Here is a 22427-nt window from a genome sequence, read left to right on the forward strand (position 1 = left end):
GAAAAGTGAGTAACTTTTCACGTAATATTTGAAATGCAGACTATTTTGATCATGAAGGCTTGCCAATATTTCTGAACAAGTGCTTTTGTATTTACTTACTAAACTTTATTTGAATAAAGCTGCCTTTTGTCACTAAGATTGGTTCTTGTAGATTATTTTTATGCTGCATCCTTTTGTTCATTACATTTATGGTGCAACCCTGCATGTTTTTCATGACATTCATGTTAGTTCATGGCTTTGTGGAAAAATGGATAGCAAGAGAATGATCTGTAAAACACCAGTGAAAAGTCCGTGCACAAAAAAAACATCAAATTAATGATCCACATGCTGTGGTTGGTTTGCTCGCTGAGCTAGTTTTAGTTCACAGATGTTTCATTACCCTGCTAGGTAACATCATCAGTGCAGCCCCTGATGAAGTGCTGTTGTGTTGTCCTGCATGGTATTTAACCCCTGGAGTCCATTGGATTTGATTACCTCATTTACGGTTTTCCCTCGCAGTGGTGTATATTTTGGGTCTAGTTGTATGTGTTTGTTGATGGCCCTCTTGGTGAAGAACCAGGCCTCTAGGAATTCGCATGGCTTGTTTATATTTGGCCTGTCCTGGGATCCTGGGTGTTGCCCCAGTCGAACTGGTGATTCTACTTATTTATGTGAATGGAGATGTGAGAGTATTGGTTGTGTCTTTTTGTTGCCTGTTGGTGTTCATGTACTCTTTTATGGTCAATTTTCTTCCTGTCTGTCCAGTGTAATGTTTGTCACAGTCCTTGCATGGAATTTTGTATGTTGCATTGATTCTGTCCATAGTGAGTAAGGGGTCTTTGTCAAGTTAGCAGTTGATGCAGGGTTGACATGGGCTTATGTGCTACTCTGATGCCCAATGGTTGTAGGCATCTTGTGGTCAGGTTGGACATGTTCATGACGCATGGTGGTATGATAAGTGTGTTAGGGCGTGCTGTATCTTCCTGTTGCTGTTCATGTGATAGACATCGTCAGAGCCAATTGTTTGGGTATCCATTGTGCCTAAATACTTGGTAGAGGTACTCTACTTTTTAGCATAGTTCCGAGTTGCTACAGTGTATTGTCGCTCGTTTAAGTAGTGTTTTCAAGCAACTTCTGTGGGTGTTGGGGTGGTTATTGTTAAAATTCGGTACTTGGTCAGTGTGTGTGGCTTTTCTATGTACATTTGTCAGGAATTCCCTGTTGACCCTGCATTCTACCATGATGTCCAGGAATGTGGGAGCAGTTCGATCTTTTCCTCCTCTTCCATAGTGAATTTGATGCCAGTGAGAGTGTTGTTTATTTATCCTCTAGTTTTGCCAGTTTGAATACGAAAGTGTCTTCCACAGATCGGATCCATAGTTTGGCCTGGATTTGCAGAATGGCCGTGCTTTCGAGTCTCTGTATCACCACTTCTCCTGTTAGTCCGGAGGTAGGTGACTCCATGGGTATCCCGTTGATCAGTTTGTAGATTTGGACATTAAAGATAAAATGGGTTGTGAGGCATAGGTCCAGTACTTTCAGCATGTTGTCTGTGGAGATGGTGTTGCTCAGGTCTTGTTGTTTCAGTAGTGTTGCTAGTGTTTCTCTTGCTAGTGGTATGTCAATTAATGTGAATAGGGCAGTAACGTCAAATGACACCATGGTCTCATCATCATCATCTATTCTGATGTCCTTGAGGGATTTGAGGTGGTGGGGTGGTGGTGGGGGTGTAAATCCTTTCTAGTTTCAATTTTAGGTAGTCTGTTTTGTTGATTTGTCTAGTCTGTTTGAGTCTCTTTAGTATCTCCACAGCATCCACAACCTGAGCTGCAAATCTAATCAAGAGCCTTAATGATCCACATTATAAACTAATATTGTTAAATGTTCTCATCAAAGCATTTTCACTTTTGCTGTACATCAATAGATTGTTGAAATCCAAGAAAGATGTAATGTGGCTGAGTTGCTATTAAGCCAGTGTTCCCAGTGATGATCGGTATTCGTTTAATACTGTTAGAACAGCAATTTGTAAACTTTTCCAGCCATCAAAGAAGACAGAACACTCACTATTCATTTCCTTGGAAAATATAAAGAGCGAAAAGTACTGTGGCTGCTGAAAGTCTGAAATAAAAACAGAAAACGCAGCAAGCACTTACCTGTGGAAAGAGAGGGGGAACCTCTTAGGATGTGACCTTTCACAAATATTTTTCAGTCAGTCTGTCAGATATGTTGTTAATATGTCTGTGACTTGAACTGAAACCCCTGGCTCAGAGTTAGGGATACAAAAGCACAAGCCGCCATCACAAGTAAGTAAAAGCAATTAAATATCAATAAGACTTGTTTAACAATGCTGTTGCCCCAGATATATGCTGACCATGCCATAATATAACTGATGGGCAGGATGGTATTTTTTTTAAAACTATATGCTGTCTGGCTGAGAAAAGAAATCCAAGTAAGGAGAGTGTCCCCACTCTCAAGATGCTACTCTCCTTTTCACGTCACCAGTCCTCCAAAACCTAGCCTGTCATCTCCTCCTCCCGGGCTTGAGGATCTCTCCCTACCCTAAATCCATGGGACTGCACTTTCTGGTACAACCATAATCACACTTATGCTGCTTCCTGCAGTCTCAGCAGTGCTCAATACTGAGCTCTGGCACTGTTGATTGACCATATCTCCCAAAGACAGGACTTCTTTTCACCAAAGAGCATAAGGCTCACTCGCATCTGATATAGTCTGCCCTTAGTATGTTATGGCTGTTGGATGGGCTTGTGCAAATCTTGTTGACTACCAGCCAGTTTTCCTTTTGGAAGTGTGAATATTCTGCGCCTCCTGACCTACACATTTTTGCATGCGTGCAGAGTAAAATACTAAAAACATGGAAATTCAAAGAATGAGCCCAGCCGGCAAATTCATCCGTCTGATGAATATAAAAGAAAAATGTTAAATCTTGATCGAAAAATTCGGGTTAGCCCCATTAGCCCCCAGTTCTAATCTCAATATGTTAGTAGGGAAGAGAAAGTTCTCGAGTACACAGATTTATAGAGTGGTTCCAAGACTCTGGGATTTCATTAACAATGTTGGGTTGGAAAAATTTTGCTTTTCCTTTGAGCCAAAGAGAGTGAGAGGAGATTTTTTTTTAAAAGGAGGCGTACAAGTTCACGACAGATTCAGTTAAAGTTGAGACTTTAAAATTTCTCCCGTTAGCAGTCAGTACATGGCAAGTGGATTAAGATTTTGGTCAAGATATGTAGGTAAATATGAGGAAGATGATTCTATTTAATGTGACCTGTGGTAATGACGTATAACTTACAGGTGACAAATTTGGTTTGAAGAATGTACTGAGATGAGGATGTAGAGATGCTGCAGTGGGATTTTGGACAAGTTGATTGAGTTCGATCAATGTATTGTAGATGTAAGGTTTTCCACTTTGGTAGCAAAAACAAGAATCATGATAGTTTGGGAAAGAGGGAAGAGTAATGAAACCTGAATGCCTATGTCTTTGTCTTTGTCTTTGTACACTTGTCACTGAATATGAAAGTGCAGGTGCAGCAGGCAGTGAAGAAGGAAAATTGCATGTCGCCTTCGTAGCAAGAAGATTGCACCATTTGTACAGGACTTTGGTGAGACCGCACCTGGAATATTGTGCGCTGTTTTCATCTCCCTTATCTGAGGAAGGATGTTCTGACTGTGGTGAAAGTGCAACAAAGGTTTACCATACTGATTCTTGGAAATGGCAGGCTAACTTATAAAGAGAGATTGGATCAGTTAGGACTTTTGCTGAAATTTATAGGAATGGCAGGAGTCTCGTAGAATGCTATAAGATCCTTACATGTCTAGACAGGTCAAATGCAAGAAGGATGTTCCTGATGACCAGAGAGTTCAGAACTAGGATGTTTAAGGATGTGGGTAAGCAGTTTAGGGCTGTGATGAGAAATTTCTTCACCCAGGTAGTAATAGTCTGTGAAATTCTCTGCCATGGAAAGTGGTTCAGGCTAAAACATTGATTGCTTTCAGAGGAGTTGGATATCATTCTTGGAACAAAAGCGAGCAAGGAACTGATTTGGATGACCAACCATGATCCTACTGAATGGAATGGCAGATTTGAAGGTCAATATGAGCTAGTCCTGTTCCTATTTTCATTTTTTCTAACTCACTGCCCATGAGAATAGTGGAAATGGAAATAATCAGTGACCTCAAAATTGTAGATACAGTTGGAGGCAAAGTTCCTTCTAGGTTGCATGCTAGCCACTCCAAGGTCAGAGTATAGCTGTCGCCATCAACCTGCCAATCATGATATTGATAACAAAGTGTGAAGCTGGATGAACACAGCAGGCCAAGCAGCATCTCAGGAGCACAAAAGCTGACGTTTCGGGCTCTCTGATGAAGGGTCTACGCCTGAAATGTCAGCTTTTGTGCTCCTGAGATGTTGCTTGGCCTGCTGTGTTCATCCAGCTTCACACTTTGTTATCTTGGATTCTCCAACATCTGCAGTTCCCATTATCACCAATCACGATATTGAGTTGTGATTCCAGAAATTGCTACCACACAAGGACCTTGGAGACCCATGCAACCAGAAAGAAATTAGTGGGAATGTTGCTTACAGGGCTATGGCAAATGGGTTTGTGAGTAGGACTGCCTTGATCATTTCACAGAGCTGGGATGCACATTCCTGATGACAGAATTGACCTCCCTCTACCATCTCTGACTGCAGACTATTGATCTGACACAATTTCATAATTCTGTGTGTAGGAGCTGGTTCCGTTAGTTAATCATGCACATAAACTTGCTTTGTAGCTTCCCCAGTTTGGCTCCTCACTTTCACGTACAGCTGCTTCTGGCATGCTCTTCTGTACTCATTTAACCAATGTTGATTCTTTAGCTTAATAGGAAGGGTGGAAAGTGGGTTATGCTAGACCTTGGAGTTTCAGATTATGGTCAAATACAATTCTGCTACTAATGATCCACAATGCCTCATCGTTACAATCTTGAGCTGCACTTCATTTCTGGAACTGTTCCATTTCACAGAGTTGTAATGCAGCACAACGTTGTAGAGGGTGTCCTCAGCAACTGAAAATGGAACTTAAACTTGAATAGAGTTTAGTCTTATTAATGTTGTCATGTTAGATAGAATGGTGAGAATTAAGTGTATATTTTTCTCTTATTTTAGTTCTTGCGCCATTGGATGAAAGCCCATTCTGGTAGCCTCCAAGACTTGATGCCGCCATTTTTGATAGCAAGACATACAAGTTCCCTACTCTAAATGCACTTTGTGCCCTCCCTGCCCTTGTTTTTCTTCCAAATAGTGTTCAGCATAGAGGGCCATTACCCCATCAGCTGAGCGAGTACAGTTGGTGGTAGTTAGTGGAAGATTTTTTTGGTCAGGTTTAATTTGATACCATGTGTATGACTGTCATGCTGTTTCACATTTGGACAGCTCTCCCAATTTTGGCACAAGTTCCTGGACATTAGTGAAAAAGATTTGCAGGTTTAACTGAGCTGGGTGTGGCTTCGCACTGTGGGGTGGCCCATCTGTGGTTCATTCCTGTATTGTGTTGTTATTTTACAAACTGATTGGATTGCGAGGCCATTTCAAGGCCCAGTTACGAGTTAACCACCTTCTCTGCCCCTTTATTTTTGTGAAGGACAGGTGGATTTTTTTTAGATGTATGTCTTAATTAATGATATTTTCTGCTTATTCCATATTTTTGTTGAATTAAATGAATTTAAATTCAGCTGCATGAGAAAATTAGAATTCATGTTTCTAAGTTGTTAGTCCATGCCTCTAGATTGGCAGTCCTGTGATTCATCAGCTATGTTACCATACTCTTGGCAGAACTGTGTTGAAATTGGATCAAAGGACAGATGTCAGGAATATAATTGAGTTAATTTACCTAAATCCCATAAATATTGGATGAAAAACACTGGGAGGGATGTCGGGTCCAATGTGATGCACAAATTGCTTGATCGTGTGTTGGGATGACATGGTCGAAAACGCACAGGTTAGTTTGCTCATGATTCAGGAAGTATTGCACAAGGTATAAAATTACAAATAAGCATTTAATAAAGTCAATGAATGGGCATAACTGCAGCCAGTGAATTTCAATGAAGGTCATACATTTGGGCCAAAGAATAGAGCAAACTACTGGATTAAAGGCTTTGAATACAATGACATGGAAATATCTCTCATATATAAAGCCCTGATTGGGCTGCACCTGTAATACTGTGCGCGGTTCTATGCACCATACCTTATGAAAAAAGAGTAACTAAAATGTAGGTTTATCCAGATGACTTTTACACTCTATATTCTAAACCTTTAATCAATTTCTACATTTACCTTGATTATTACCAGTTCATGATCTATGATCTATCATGATCTATCTCCCACAATCAGCCAAGTCTTTTTACTCCATTATTTGTAGCCTTTCACCAATGACAAGCTGCAGAAGCAATTATATTCAAACCTTACTGTCTGTGAAGATTTTATTTTATTGAACTATATTTGTAGGATGATTGTGTCCCCTCTATTTTAGATCTTTTGGTATGTTGATTAGGTTGGAAATTTCGTAACTTCCAACTAAATTTCATACTTATAGTGGAGTTATATCAGACACCTTCTCAAGCTTGTTTGCAGGTAAGCACCCTCACATTTGTTGTAATGTTGATAGGTAAACAGATTCTTAATTGATCCTGTGATCTAATTGGTATGAACAACTCAGCTACATGCTCAGCAGTGCATTTAAAAAAACAAATTCTGTTGTTAAATTTTACTTAGCTGGATGAAGAATGAATTCCAATCTTTGTCATTATCTAGGGACAACTGGACACTTCGTACATCCCTACAGAAGAAGAAAGACGGGTCTTCAGGGAATGCAATCAGGAAAGCTTCTATTATAGATGTAGGTAAAAGTTCTTAGTCGATTGCTATTCACTTGATATTTTGATATTCACGATTTTGGTAGAATTTTGTCTATTTCTGTAAAAGAGATGCCAAATTTAGATCTGTTATTAAAACATTTTATTACAATTAAAATAATTTCAGTGTACTGAATTCTGCTCTGCAATGACCAGTTAAGAGACTCTTTAGGGTTTGTAGGTACAAAATATACCTAAAGTATAAAAGGTTTGGAGATCCTCATGATAATTCATATTCTCTTACCTGTTTTTGCTTGCGTGGTGGTACTATTGTTGATTAACTAAAATAATTTACCTATACATTTGTCAACCAATGTTGAATGTTACATGCTTGAACAATAATTGTACATGATATTATGTCTTTACTATTAATAACATTTTTGATGCTGCCTGGTAGTTGCCAGATTGTGGTTTTTTTTATTTTTAAAGATGCAGTCTCCAGTCTAAACTCTTAAATGGTAATTAACTGCTCAATTTACTGCATCATGTACTTTCTCCTGTTCTGTCCCCCACCTATTTGTAATTAGAATTATGTAATATTTTCCATTCTAACTAATAGGTATTGGTAAAAGTTCAAGCTGCAAACTGGTAAATCTGTGTCTAGCTCTAAAATCTGCAGGCGTATTTCTGTTGGGAGGACAGGTGTCAGTCTTTGCTCATTATGCAGCTTTTGAGTCAGGTTCTGGTTTCTGCCCCATACTAAAACCTTGAGCACAAGTTAGGAGTGACAAGACGGCACGATACTGAGGAAGCACACTAAAACATTATCAAAGCTGTGTTGTTCAGTAGAAGTACTAAACCTAACCCATATTTTCCCATTGTAAAGAACACAATGAAAGAAGACAGCAGGAACAAGGCCACTGTCTTTTCTTCATTCTCTACCCACCAAAGCATAAACACTCACCATTTCTCATTTTGCCCATCAACCTACGTCATGAGAAAAGGTTATCATGTTGTCGTTATTTGTGAAAATTTCCTCAGTATAAGTTGGCTACCGCACTTTCTTTCATTATAGCAGTGGCTACAATACATCTTACAAGTTATCTGTGATGCATTTTGGAACATGCAGAAATTGAAAGCCACAAATTTTTTTTTTTGTTTTTAAATCATCCTCACTATTTTTGACTTTTCACCTCAAGCTATCCTTGAAACTTCAATATTTTAAAGAAATTTAGACTCGGGCAGTACAAGGACAACAATGTCATTTCATTTTAAGGTGATCATGTCCAAAGTTCAATATTTTCTAATGAATCAGAACTTTTTGTTTACCGTTTTAAATTGGCATTACAATGTGCACTCAGGTCTACTTTGAACAAATCTAGATTACTCCAAACCTTACACTTTAAAAGCTGTCCTAGAAAAGAAATGTATTCTATCAAATTAATTCATCCAATCTTGTGTAGAAATGTCTTTCCAATTTTATTGCAGAAATTTTTTTCATCACTAGAGAGAGTTGTATTGTTTGAGTCACTATTTAATGGTACTATCATTGGGATCATTTACTGATTTGTTCAAATGCTCTTTACAGCATTGCCTTTTTCTGGGATGAGTATGCTAGGAACTCAACTCCTAATCTCCAGAGGTAAGTTTTAAAGTAATTAACATTTTTTTGATCATCATTAACTGTATTCATTTAATAAGTTGCTGTTGTTTCTGTACTTCCCGTTTAGGAGTCCTTTCGACTTCAACTCGCTTTGGATCCATACCTAAGATTGCATGTGAGTTAGGTTATTCATTCCTTATTCAGCAGAAAAACTAATTTGAAGTTAATGCATGTTGACTTGTTAATTTCCTTAGTGGTAAAAGAATTTTTCTTACTCTGGTCGCAATAGTTTCTCAGAATGAATCTGATTTCACTGCTGAAAAGTGTTCAAATATTTATTTTTAATTTTGCACCTATGAATATCAAGCAGTCTGAAATTAGGCAGAGACATTGAATTGGCAATGCAACAAAATAAAGCTCCTGATACTTCAATAATTGGCTTTTGTAATTCTAACTCAATAGCACTACTGCCAATACAATGCAGTGGTTGTGTAGTGTGGATACATTAATTGAAATGCTTCTCTCATTTTGCAAACTTAAAAACACTAAGTTGGAAATCTCACGTAACTTTTCTATTGCATTTCTTTCCCAGTTGCTGGTATTTGTGGTTACCTGATCGGAAAGATTTCCTACATGAAGACATGCCAGGAAAAGTTCATGAGACTCGAGAATTCACCACTTGGAGATGCTCTACGGCAAGGACGTAGAAGATTCCGACATCCGTCAGTCGTCATTTTTAATATTTTCAAGCATTTTTAGTTCGGTTATATAGTGAAAATTATTTGTATGTATTTGTTACAAAAAAAGCAATTTCTCTCTCTCTCTCTCTCTCTCCTGAAAAAAGGCAGAAATGTACATTAGTATTTATAGCTTGCAATTGAATTGTCGGTGCAAAGTAATGCAAGACACTTTCTTTATTCATGGATAAGAGCATACAGCTTGCTATTTCTGACAATGGCAAGGGACTTCAGTTAAACACAACCAAGCATTTCTATAACGGGCTGACTTTTTCACTTGTTTTAATTATGACGAAAATAGGATAATCTGTAACTGCATAGCAGTTAGAAAATCTAAATTCTGCTTGTTTTAAGGATTCAAGTTTACACTTTTGACAAATGTTTCCGAGGGCTAATATGAAACAAAAGAGAAAATGAAACTTGCATGATACCAATATAATTGAAATTCAAGTGATGGGCCACACAAAGTCATTACTAAATAACAACCAATTCCCCTTAAGGAAATAATGACGTACAGCTCTAAGTAGAGACTGTTACTGTACTGTATCCATAACCTAGATTAGGTGTAGAAATAAAGTAACATTTGCAGGTCCAGTTAACCTTTACTACCTGAATTTTTTTTTAGCAGTTAATATAAACAACACCAAATGTACTCTGTGGTAACATATTGTAAACAACACATAACATTAGCTAATGTATAAACAGTGACAAACTGTATGCTGTACAATGATCTTAAATAGGAATAATGCCCAAATAATTTCTAATTTTTGAGGTCAATTACATCCTGCATTTGCATTTGTCTAAATGTTCCTGGCTTTGTAACATTGCTGAATGTATAGTAAATCCCAGCCATAAGTTTGGTATTTGATTCAGCTTTGGGAAACTTCTCTAAAATTGCAGTATATATATTTTTTTTAAACAGTTGTCACTAAAGAGCTAATCGCATATTCTTTGCTAATAAATTACATTAATTATAGAACCCCTACAGTACGGAAACAGGCCCTTTGGCCCACCAAGTCCACACTGACTCTCAGAGAATCCCAGCCAGACCCATCCCCCTAACCTACACATCCCTGAACACTATGGGCAATTTGACACAGCCAATCCACCTACCCTGCACATCTTTGGACTGCAGGAGGAAACTGGAGCAGCTGGAGGAAACCCACGCAGACACAGGGAGAATGTGCAAACTCCTCACAAACTCCACCTGAAGTGGGAATTGAACCCGGGTTCCTGGTGCTGTGAGGCACCAGTGTCCACCACTGAGCCACTGTGCCGCCCCTTAATTATAAAGTCTGTTCAAGTGTACATGTATAGAGATCTATTTCAACCTCTGAAAACGTGGATGAAAATTTCCCACCTTGTGTGGTAGAATTCTGATTTTTCTTTTATCCTGACTTTTGTATCCTGCTCTCCTTTGTGCTTTGATTTGCGTCACGTGTATATAATCCAGCATGGTTTAAATTATGATTAAAATATCTGTGATCTAGGATGTGATAAAGTATTGCCTACCTGATAAGGGATGTGATGAGTACTTGTCTACCCCATAAGAAGAAGTTTGTCACTGTTTATACATTAGCTAATGTTATGTATTGTTTACAATATTTTACCACAGAGTACATTTGTTGTTTATATTAACTGCTAAAAAAATTTCAGGTAGTAAAGGTTAACTGGATTACTACTTTCAGTTTGCATTTCCCTGAATCGCCCTATTTAATTTTCTTCTTCACCTTTCTTAGAACAAACCTTTTAGCAAGCTTTTAGTCATTTCTTGCTTTGCATTGGTGTCAGTTTTTCTGTGCTTCCATATGGCACTTTTTATCCACGTAAAAGATATAGACAGAAGTTATTTTTAAGCGGCATGGTGCATTGTATATAAGATCCTTTTTACCTCGTATTTGCTAAAACACAAAACCAAGCCAGTCAGCAAGACCAGTGTTTGTCAAATCTTGACACTGCATTATTAAGTCTTCAAGGTCATTTTCTGGTGCTAGTATTTACTTCAGCAAGTATTACAAGTACCAACCAACATTAAATGTTGAAATGCAGAGACTATTTTTGTGATTTTTTTTATATAGATTTTATGCTTTGGCTAATTGTCATGATGTTAGTGGAAGATAAAGAAAAAGAAAGATTTCTACCAACTTGAAATCTACTAAATTTGCACAACTGAATTGGTCTGGAAGTGTTTGCATCTGCTACAGATGTTATAATTATGATTTCCTGTCAGACAGTTTAAAACCTTTCCTCTTGGTCATTAGTTTTCAGACTTTTTATCTTTAGTCATTTGCATCCCTATGAATAACCTTTTCACTGCTCTCATCCTGCTCCTGAACTATGCACCCTGCAGAATGAAGCAATTTTTCTAAACAGTACCTTTGTAGTTTTATAATAGCATAAATGTTGTGTCATGATTAAAAAGAAAATAATGAAATTGAGCACGTTTGGAATATGCTTCTTGTTTATTTTAGCCAAAAAATGAAAATGAGTTTAAAGTGAAACCTTCCCAACTATAGTTTGTACATGGAGATTCAAGTAAAATGATTGCAGTCATTATTTGTAAGATCGGCTTACTCTGATGACCTACCTTCATGACAGTCATGTTTTGCTGCTAAAGTTGACGTGTATCATTGGGAATACAAGAATAACATTGGAATTAAATGTTGCTGCTGAATTAGTTTACATTTTGAATATAAAAATGTATCTTTTTCACTAAGTGTCACTGAGGCTAACTGAGGAATTTTTGTCCTTGGATACAATGAACAAAATCATGCAGGTGAATGAGAACCATTTGACTTTTTAAATTGAATTATGCTGTTCAATGATCTAACTGATTCCATTCTGACATGAAAAGCATTTAATAGGAGAATCATCAATCCTGTGATGGGAAGTAAATATCTAATATGATAGTGAATTACATCATGAGAATATATTATGTTATTTCTTAAGGTGACCATCTTGTAACTTTAATTGTTTTTCTATGTCCACGCCTCCTTCAGCCCTAACCATCATGAGGTAATACTTGCTAATTTTATATTACAGACATTCACATCAGAAGTCTGAATTTTCTGACAGTACTGTAGAACATGTACAGACTGAAGTGAACAGCCCTATCACCTACTCCGATGATTATAACCATAGTTTCTCTGATTCAAAACATGAGCCTGTTCCATTCAGTTCAACGCTCAGCGAGTCAGCTCCTACAGGGATTGTTGACACAACAGGAGGTATTTTGTGTCCTTTTATATCTTTCAACAGTTTGATATAATATGTAATATTTAACAAATAATATTAATTATGCATTCTTTTGAAGAAAAGTGCAGTGGTTTCTAAAGAGCAGACATATTTAACAATAGTTGATAGGTTTCTTTTTGTCAGCTATTGAAGTCTGAAAGTATTATCCAACTACAAATTCCAAAAAGTTAGCATCTTAAAATAAAAAGCTGATGAACAATAAAAGACAACCATTGCAAAGTAATTAAGAACATGAGAACATTAAAAACTGCAGGTGCTGTAAATCAGAGACAAAAAATAGCTGGAAAAGCTCAGCAGGTCTAGCAGCATCAGTGGAGAGAAATCAGAGTTCACATTTTGGATCGAGTAACCCTTCCTCAGAACATTCAGTATAGGCGTTAGGGGGTCACGTTGCAGCTGGAGAGGACATTGGTTAGGTCACTTTTGCAATACTGTGTGCAGTTTTGGTCCCTTTATAATAACATAAATATTGTGGCATGATTAAAAAGAAAATAATGAAATTGAGCACATTTGGAGTATGTTTCTTGTTTATTTTAGCCAAAAAATGAAAGTGAGTTTAAAGTGAAACCCTCCCAACTACAGTTTGTACATGGAGATTCAAGTAAAATGATTGCAGGATGTTATGAAACTTGAAAGCGCTCTGTGACTGAGTTCTGAGGAAGGGTCACTCAATCTGAAATGTTAACTCTGATTTGTCTCCACAGATACTGCTAGACCTGCTGAGCTTTTCCAACAACTTCTTTTTTTGTCTGAGAACGCAAGAAATGAGAGCCCAAAGAGACAGGAAGATCAGTTCAACATGCTTTGTCATTCAGTACAATGGTGGCTGATCTTGGGCATCAGTGCCATTTTCCCACCTGTTCTTCATGTCCTTTGATTTCCTGAGAGACAAAATATCTGCCTATGTTAACCTTGAATACATTGAATATTAGAGCACCATTACCCTCTAGGGCAGAAAATTCCAAAGATTCTCAGTTCTTTGAAAAAAAGGCTCTTTCCAACTCCATTTTTTTGAGATCCTATCCCAATATTCTAGAAACACCTGTCCACTTTTTAAAATGTCTTTCGAGTGAGATCATTTCTCATTCTAACTCGGAAGAATGTAACTGAGTTTGCTAAGTCAGTTATCATGGGCCAGCCCTCTTCTGTAAGGGACTTACGTAGTGAACCTTCACTTCTCCTATTGATGACAGCAGGGACTGCAGTGAGGACTGACCATGGTACAAGGAACTATAGAAGTGGTGTAGTGGAGATAGAAGTGTTGTAGTGGCAGGAGACAGTATAATTAGAAGAATAAATACTATTGTTTGCATCCGTGTGCACATGTCCAGTGGTGCCTGTCTGCTGCCATGGTTAAGGATATCTTCTCTGGGCTGGAGAAGAACCTGGAGTGGGAGAGGAGGAATCCAGTTGTTGTTGTCTGTGTTGGCACAAGTGACGTTTGATAGGACTGGATAGAGAATTTGAAAGAATTTGAATAGTGCACTAAAGAAGTGAACAGAACATCCATGGTGATAATTTCCAAATTATTACCTGAGCCAAGGGTGTACTTGCATAGGGTAATTAAAGTCAAGAATCTAAATGTGTGGCTTTAGGATTGATGTGGAAGCAGTGACTTTCAGTTGATGGGGCCCTGGGTTAGAAGGCACTTCTTCCATTGGGGTGAGTTTCACTTAAACTGTGCTGGGACCAATGTTCTGACAAATTGAATAATTGGTGCTGCAGAGAGGGCTTTCAACTAATGAGGGAAGGGGCAGAGTTCTGGAAAGAGAATATGTAGACTTGCAATGATAATAGTAGCTGTCCAGGGTAGCTGTACAGTTAGCAGTACCCAGAGTCGGACAAGAAGTGGCAGGGTGAACTAATGTTTGCAGCTCACAAATGCCAGGCAATGATCTTCTCCAACAGGGAACATGGAACATTACAGCACAGTACAGGCCCTTCGGCCCTCGATGTTGTGCCAACCTGTCATACTGATCTCAAGCCCATCTAACCTACACTATTCCATGTACGTCCATATGCTTGTCTAATGACGACTTAAATGTACCTAAAGTTGACGAATCTACTACTGTTGCAGGCAAAGCATTCCATTCTCTTACTACTCTCTGAGTAAAGAAACTACCTCTGACATCTGTCCTATATCTTTCACTCCTCAATTTAAAGCTGTGCCCCCTCGTGCTCGCCATCACCATCCTAGGAAAAAGGCTCTCCCTATCCACCCTATCTAACCCTCTGATTATTTTATATGTTTCAATTAAGTCACCTCTCAACCTTCTTCTCTAATGAAACCAGCCTCAGGTCCCTCAGCCTTTCCTCGTAAGACCTTCCCTCCATACCAGGCAACATCCTAGTAAATCTCCTCTGCACCCTTTCCAAAGCTTCCACATCCTCCTTATAATGCGGTGACCAGAACTGTACACAATACTCCAAGTGCGGCCACACCAGAGTTTTGTACAGCTTCACCATAACCTCTTGGTTCCGGAACTCGATCCCTCTATTAATAAAAGCTAAAACACTGTATGCCTTCTTAACAGCCCTGTCAACCTGGGTGGCAACTTTCAAGGATCTGTGTACATGGACACAGAGATCTCTCTGCTCATCTACACTACTAAGAATCTTACCATTAGCCCTGTACCTTGCCTTCCAGTTACTCCTACCAAAGTGCATCACCTCACACTTGTCCACATTAAACTCCATTTGCCACCTCTCAGCCCAGCTCTGCAGCTTATCTATCTCTCTGCAACCAACAGCATCCTTCGTCACTATCCACAACTCCCCCGACCTTAGTGTCGAATGCAAATTTACTAACCCATCCTTCTACGCCCTCATCCAGGTCATTTATAAAAATGACAAACAGCAGAGGACCCAACACCAACCCTTGCGGTACACCACTATTAACTGGTCTCCAGGATGAACATTTCCCATCAACTACCACCCTCTGTCTTCTTTCAGCAAGCCAATTTCCGATCCAAACTGCTATATCTCCCACAATTCCATTCCTCTTCCTTTTTTACAGTAGCCTATTGTGGGGAACCTTATTGAACGCCCTGCTGAAATCCATATACACCACATCAACCGGTTTACTCTCATCTACCTGTTTGATCACCTTCTCAAAGAACTCAGTAAGGTTTGTGAGGCACGACCTTCCCTTCACAAAACCGTGCTGACTATCCCTAATCAATTTATTCTTTTCTAGATGATTATAAATCCTATCCCTTATAACCTTTTCCAACACTTTCCAACACAGAAGTCTGACCACCACTGCTTGGTGGTGTTACCATCACTGAATCTCCCGCTATCAACATCCTGGGCATTATTACTGACCAGAAACTCAATTTACCATGTAAATACAGTGGCTACAAGAATTGGTCAGAGGCTGGAAATACTGCAACGACTCATTCACCTCTTGACCATCCCCCCGCCAAAGCCTTATCTTTACTCCTGATTTGTGCCTTTTAGATAATGTAGAATATTCCCTGCTTACCTGGGTGAATGCAGCTCCAACAACACTCAAGAAGCTTTCCACCATCCAGGACAAAGCATCCCACTTGATTAGCGCCACACGCTGAAATACCCATTCCCTCCACAACTGATGCTCAGTAGCAGCAGTGTATCGTATTTACAAGATGCACTGTAGAAATTCAAAGATCCTTAGACAGCACCTTCCCAACCCATGGCCACTTCCATCTAAGAACAAGAGCAGCTGGTACATGGAAACATCACTGCCTGCAAGTTCCTCTCCAATTATTCACCATCCAGACTTGGAAATATATTGCCATTCTTTTGATGGTTCAGATTTGCTGACTATACAAACATTGTTTTTTTAAAAAGCAGTGAATAAGATCAAGGCGAGTTGGATGGGGAGGCATGGCAAAAAGACTAAATTAATGGCTCTTGTTTCAATACATGTAGTATTTAAAGTAAAATTAATGGACTAACAAGTAGATTAATGGTATGATCTTTATAGCCATTGTGGAGACTTAGCTACAAAGGGATCAAAGTTAAGGACTAAATATTCAAGGCCTATGACACACAAGGAAGAAAGGGTTGGTGGGGTAATGTTGTTTGTTTGTGCAAGATGAATTCAGTATGATAGCAAGAAATGATCTAGGATTGGAGGATGTAGAATCTGTAAAGGCGGATGTAAAAAATGACAAGAGGGAAGAAGAAACTGGTGGGAGTAGTCTATAGGCCCTCTAACAGTTGGCTATACTGTAGGACAAAAATAAATCGGGAGGTAGTGAGGGTTCTATATTAATCATGGGTGACTGTAATTCTCATGTAGATTTTTTTTTAAGTTCAAATTGGCAAATGTAGTCCCCAAGGAGGAATTCAGTATACACAGAGCAGCTTCCTTGAACAATACGTTATGAATTCAACTGTCAGGCAATTTTGGATCTGCTGATAAGAGGTAAAGGTAATCCCTTATCAGGGTTAATAAATTACATGAGTATAAAAGATTCCCTAAGCAACAGTGACCGTAACATGAAATGTTTGAGTGAGAAATCTAGGTCAATTAACTGTGCTCAACTTAACTGAGGGTGATTTTGAAGGAATGAACACGGTTGGCTGGAATGGGCTAGAAAAGTAATTCAATGGAAAAGATAGTTGACAAACGGTACTGGACATTTAAGAAAGTGAATCTTAAAGATATACCACAGTGGGGGGGAAAAAAGGACTTTAACAAGTTAATAAGCCAACTGTTGATAACCAGAGAAATTAGCAATAGCATCAAGTTGAACAAGAAAAACGTACAATGTATCAAAGATTAGTGGTAAGCCAGAGGATTGGGCAAGTTTTTAAAAATCATTGAAAGATTGCCCAAAAGGGACAAAATATACTTTGAGGGTAAACCTGAAAGTATTTTTTTTAGATGAATCCTTCTTTTAAATTATATAAAAATGATGAATGGGATGTTAAGCCATGCCTGACAAACTTATTATAATTCTTTGGGGAGATAATGAAGAGAGTAGATAAAAGGGAGTCAGTAAATGTAATATGTTCAGATTTCCTTCCGGTGTTTGATAAGGACCAATGCATTAGGCTACTTAAAATAATAAGAGCCTGTGGTGTCACTGTGCATGGACAGGAGACAGGTGTCTGGTCCATATTCTAAGTTGTCATCCCAGCATAGAGCCAGGCTGTGCAGGATGCGTCAAACACAATCAATAATCTGGTTACCCTGTCTAGCAAGTGCTGGAGTGCTCCTCCTCAGTGGTTCAGATGACAGAAGCACATCTCTGAAAACCAGTTGCCTATTTGTTATGGTCCTAGTGGATGTATGGTATTATAGCACTGTTCATCACCATTCTGAGAGTTGCATACAGGGGCCATTAGCACTGCTTTCTGGGAATACCTGTTATCAGCCACAAGAGACAATGCAGGAGAGCAAATATTGAAAAACCTGGAAGTTGTGTAGAATATAAGCATTGTGACAGTGGGTGCTTACCGAGAAGAATTGTTGCCTATGATCACATATGAGCAAGACATTGAGAGAGTGAAATCCCTTCCTATACAGAAATCTGGCTGATTATTCTGTGGTGTTCATGTATAAGGTGTTGATAGCTCCTTGCCCCTGAGGGAACCCAGTAATAGCTGCACATCTGACTGCACAGGGTTCCTGGTCTGTTTTAAGGTCAAGACACATTTTTTGTGTGGTCATGGAGTTAGGAATGGAAAGTGAATTATAATATAAAATGTTTTTATATGGTCATGACTCATGCATGGTTCGCTGAGAATTTTTGATTCCTAATAATATTTTAGTATTTTTGTATATTTTGCATTTTTTTTTCCATATTTGGAGGCAAAAACTGACTGCTGTATTGATTGACGGGAATGACGAGGAATGCATGTACAAATATATTTAGAACATGGCTTCACTTTGTTTATGTTTTGCACTCCAAGCTCCAGAATTAGGATCTCAAATTTGAGGAGTGAAGCCTGTTTCTTATGAAACTTTTATCATTAGGTTTCAGAGGGAGCACATAACAGTGTTATTCCTCGGATAAACTAAGTATCAAGAACTTAGCTACGACTCGTTCCTCAATCAGATAAACAGCTGTGAGGAGCCATTCAAGGAAATGCCTTCATAGTATGTAACATCCCTCCTTGTGTATAAGTAGCTTAATGCTACATTGCTACACAGGAAATCAAATATTTTCTTTTAGCCTTGGGCCATTAGTAATCTCATTCTTTTATCACTGCTGAGAATTTTTGCTCGAAGGCAGTAAAATGCTGAAAAATACTGTTTCAGTTCAGTTTATACTTACACCTTCCTTAAATTTTAATTTATTTCTCTACATTTTGTCTGTTCAAATTCTAGCATTTTGCATTGATATTCAATAATTGACAGCCCTAATCCAAGTAGGTGGGAAATTCTCCATTAAAGACAAACAAGTGAGCCTGAATTTTACCAAAAGTCAGCTAAAAGTCAGTTCATTGAAATTCATGGAGAGTTCCTGTCCAGCTTGAGCTTGTTATCTCTCAAAATTCTCTGTTGCTCACCCCATTATGTGTGCACCATCACTCCATGGTACTGCACTCATTTTGTGCTCACCAAAGCCGAAATACTCACCGCTGTCAGGACACCCTTGAGATTTCCACCACCAGTGCCATATTTAAAGCCCAGTTGTGAACCATTCAATTGCTGTCAACCACAAATAACCCTTCACAGTCCGCTTTATGGGGAAGAAATGAAAAAGAAAAGCTTCTGAGGGCACTTAGTTGGCATGGGTGATACTTCATTAGAAGCAGCAGCTCATCATCTCCTGTCCAGCCAGCTGTCATTTAGTTTCAGGTGCAAGAATGAAGTTGGGCAAACTACCTATTGTGAATACAATACTATCTAAAGGAGTGCTGCTCTTTTCTTAATGCCTGTCTAAGTATAACATTGCCTGTGTTTGATGGGAGTATCACTGATAGCTGAAAAGCCTTCAATCAATTGAAAACATTGCCTTTTACTGAATGATAGGAAAAGTGAAGAAATAAGTAACAAGACATAGATTTAAGGCAAGGGACTGAAGCTTTAGAGGAGATGAAACATTTTTTGTCACGCAGAGGGTGGTGGAAATCTGGAACTCAGTGCCTGTAAGGGTGGTCAAGAAAGGGTCATAACATTTAAGAAGTATTAAGATGTACTCTTGAGATGCTAAGGCATACGAATCTATGGGCTCAGTGCAGGAAAGTGGAGTTAGAATAGTTGGATGGTTGATTTTGACCGCAGGGACTCAATAGGCTCAAGGAGATTTTTCTGTACTGTAGACATCTAACTCTATGACTAATAAATGGTGTAATGGCAACTTCAAGCAGAGTTCCTGGCACAAACATAGAAGATGTGCCACTGATGATCACACATGACCTGTGCATAGGTGGAATGGAACCTTTTCCTGTTGATGAAGTCAGTTTTGTTGTGCTATGGTGTTCTGAACAGGATCTGTGTACAGTCTGCACCTGGGGGATTGGTGGCTCTTGAATGTGGGCAAGCTCTGCAATCCAGACTGCAACATAAACCTTCTGTCTCTCCCCCTTTCCCCTCACTTCCTCCCACTCCTATCACCAACCCACCCCATCTTCTTCTCATATCTTTGATGGGGCAGTTGACGAGAAGAAGAACAGAAGGAACAAATGTGTTTTCTCTTAAGCTGTCATTAAGCAGGAATCAGGCCTCATTGTGCAGTCAACTAGGTCATCGCCTCTAGTATATAAAAAAAATTAAAGGAGCCATATAACTATCAATGAGCAGATCAAGCTTCAGATCAGTCATTGCTGCTTTGGAGCTTCTAACCCAAAATTAAGCAATGCCACAAGCAATGTTTTGTGATCATACCTATGTTTTAGGAATGTCTATGCTGTTGTGTTAAAGAAAACATTCACCTTGAATATGATTTTGTTTATGTTTACTTAAAAATTAAATGAACTATTTTTATTAGTGTGAAAGTTTGTATGCTTTGTTTAGGGGAGAATTTTAGACTTGCATTTTTAAAAATCGTTTGAATGTAAACAAGATGACAAATTTGAGTAAACTTCAAATCAGTTACCTTCTTATCCAAAAAAAGACAGTCAGTCAGAATGGCCATTGTAGCCACTGAAGATTTAACCATGTAATTGTATTTTTTGCTAATCTTGGAAACCTTTGGGAAGTTTTTTTTTCTTAAATGAACAGAGGAGACTAAATTGTGATCAGAGCTAATGGGAACTGCAGATGCTGGAGAATCTGAGACAACAAAGTGTGGAGCTGGACGAACACAGCAGGCCAAGCAGCATCTTAGGAGCACAAAAGCTGACGTTTTGGGCCTACACCCTTCATCAGAAAAGGGGGATGGGGAGAGGATTCTGCAATAAATAGGGAGAGAGGAGGAGGCGGACTGAAGATGAATAGAGGAGAAGATAGGTGCAGAGGAGAGTATTAGTGGGGAGGTAGGGAGGGGATAAGTCAGTCCGGGGAGGATGGACAGGGCAAGGGGGCGGGATGAGGTTAGTAGGTAGGAAATGGAGGTGCCGCCTGAGGTGTGAGGACGAGATAGGTGAGAGGAAGAACCGGTTAGGGAGGCAGGGATGAGCTGGGCTGGTTTTGGGATGCAGTGGGAGTAGGGGAGATTTTTAAGCTTGTGAAATCCACATTGATACTATTGGGCTGCAGGGTTCCCAAGCGGAATTTGATGTGCCTGCAACCTACGGGTGGCATCATTATGGCACTGCAGGAGGCCCAGGATGGACATGTCATCTAATGAATGGGAGGGGGAGTTAAAACGGTTCGCGACTGGGAGGGGCAGTTGTTTATTGCGAACCGAGCGTAGGTGTTCTGCAAAGCAGTCCCCAAGCCTCCGCTTGGTTTCCCAAAAGTAGAGGAAGCCACAATGGGTACAGCGGATGCAGTATACCACATTGGCAGATGTACAGGTGAACATCTGCTTGACTTGGAAAGTCATCTTGGGGCCTGGGATGGGGTTGAGGGAGATGGTGTGGGGGCAAATGTAGCACTTCATGTGGTTTCAGGGGAAAGTGCCGGGTGTGGTGGGGTTGGAGGGGAGTGTGGAGTGGACAAGGGAGTCACGGAGAGAGTGGTCTCTCCGGAAAGCAGACAAGGGTAGGGATGGAAAAATGTCTTTAGTGGTGGGGTCAGATTGTAGATGGCGGAAGTGTCGGAGGATGATGCGTTGTATCCAAAGTATGGTGGTGTGGTATGTAAGGACTAGGGGGATTCTCTTTTAGCGGTTATACAGGGGCAGGGAGTGAGGGATGAGTTGCGGGAAATGCGGGACACAGGGTAGAGGGTGTTCTCGTCCACCACGGCGGGGGAAGCTGCAGTCCTTGAAGAATGAGGACCTCTGGGATGTATGGGAGTGGAATGCCTCGTCCTGAAGCAGATGCGCCGAAGGCGAAGGAAGTGGGAATAGGGGATGGAATTTTTGCAGGAAGGTCGGTGGGAGGAGGTGTATTCTAGGTAGCTATGGGAGTTGGTGGGCTTGAAATGGATATCAGTTTCTAGGTGGTTCCTTAGATGGGGACAGAGAGGTCCAGGAAGGTGAGGGATGTGTTGGAGATGGTCCAGGTGAACTTAAGATTGGGGTGCAAGGTGTTGGTGAAGTGGATGAACTGTTTGAGCTCCTCTTGGGAGCACGAGGTGGCACCGATACAGTCATCAATGTAACAGAGGAAGAGGTGAGGTTTGGGACCAGTGTAGGTGTGGAAGAGGGGCTGTTCCACGTAAATCTACAATCCAACCCCACCACTAAAGACATTTTTCCATCCCCACCCTTGTCTGCCTTCCGGAGAGACCAATCTCTCTGCAGCTGCCTTGTCTGCTCCCCACTCCCCTCCAACCCCACCACACCCGGCACTTTCCCCTGCAACCACACGAAGTTCGACACTTGACCCCACACCTACTCCCTCACCCCCATCCCAGGCCCCAAGATGACTTTCCACATCAAGCAAATGTTCACCTGCCCATCCACCAATGTGGTATACTGCATCCGCTGTACCCGTTGTGGCCTCCTCTACTTTGG

General features: G+C 39.8%; 1 protein-coding gene across 2 annotated transcripts in view; it reads left to right on the forward strand.

The window, feature by feature from the left end:
* The window catches only part of ociad1 (OCIA domain containing 1), a 34691-nt gene that overhangs the window by 6584 nt on the left and 5680 nt on the right, over positions 1 to 22427 (forward strand). For both annotated transcript variants that reach the window (XM_048534250.2, XM_048534256.2), the window contains exons 2-6: positions 6788 to 6872; positions 8417 to 8470; positions 8559 to 8606; positions 9024 to 9153; positions 12211 to 12395. In XM_048534250.2, the coding sequence (XP_048390207.1) occupies positions 6788 to 6872; positions 8417 to 8470; positions 8559 to 8606; positions 9024 to 9153; positions 12211 to 12395 (502 nt within the window). The remainder of the gene's footprint in view (positions 1 to 6787; positions 6873 to 8416; positions 8471 to 8558; positions 8607 to 9023; positions 9154 to 12210; positions 12396 to 22427) is intronic.

The sequence above is a fragment of the Stegostoma tigrinum genome, chromosome 1 (genome assembly GCF_030684315.1).
Source record: "Stegostoma tigrinum isolate sSteTig4 chromosome 1, sSteTig4.hap1, whole genome shotgun sequence".
NCBI classification, from domain to species: domain Eukaryota; kingdom Metazoa; phylum Chordata; class Chondrichthyes; order Orectolobiformes; family Stegostomatidae; genus Stegostoma; species Stegostoma tigrinum.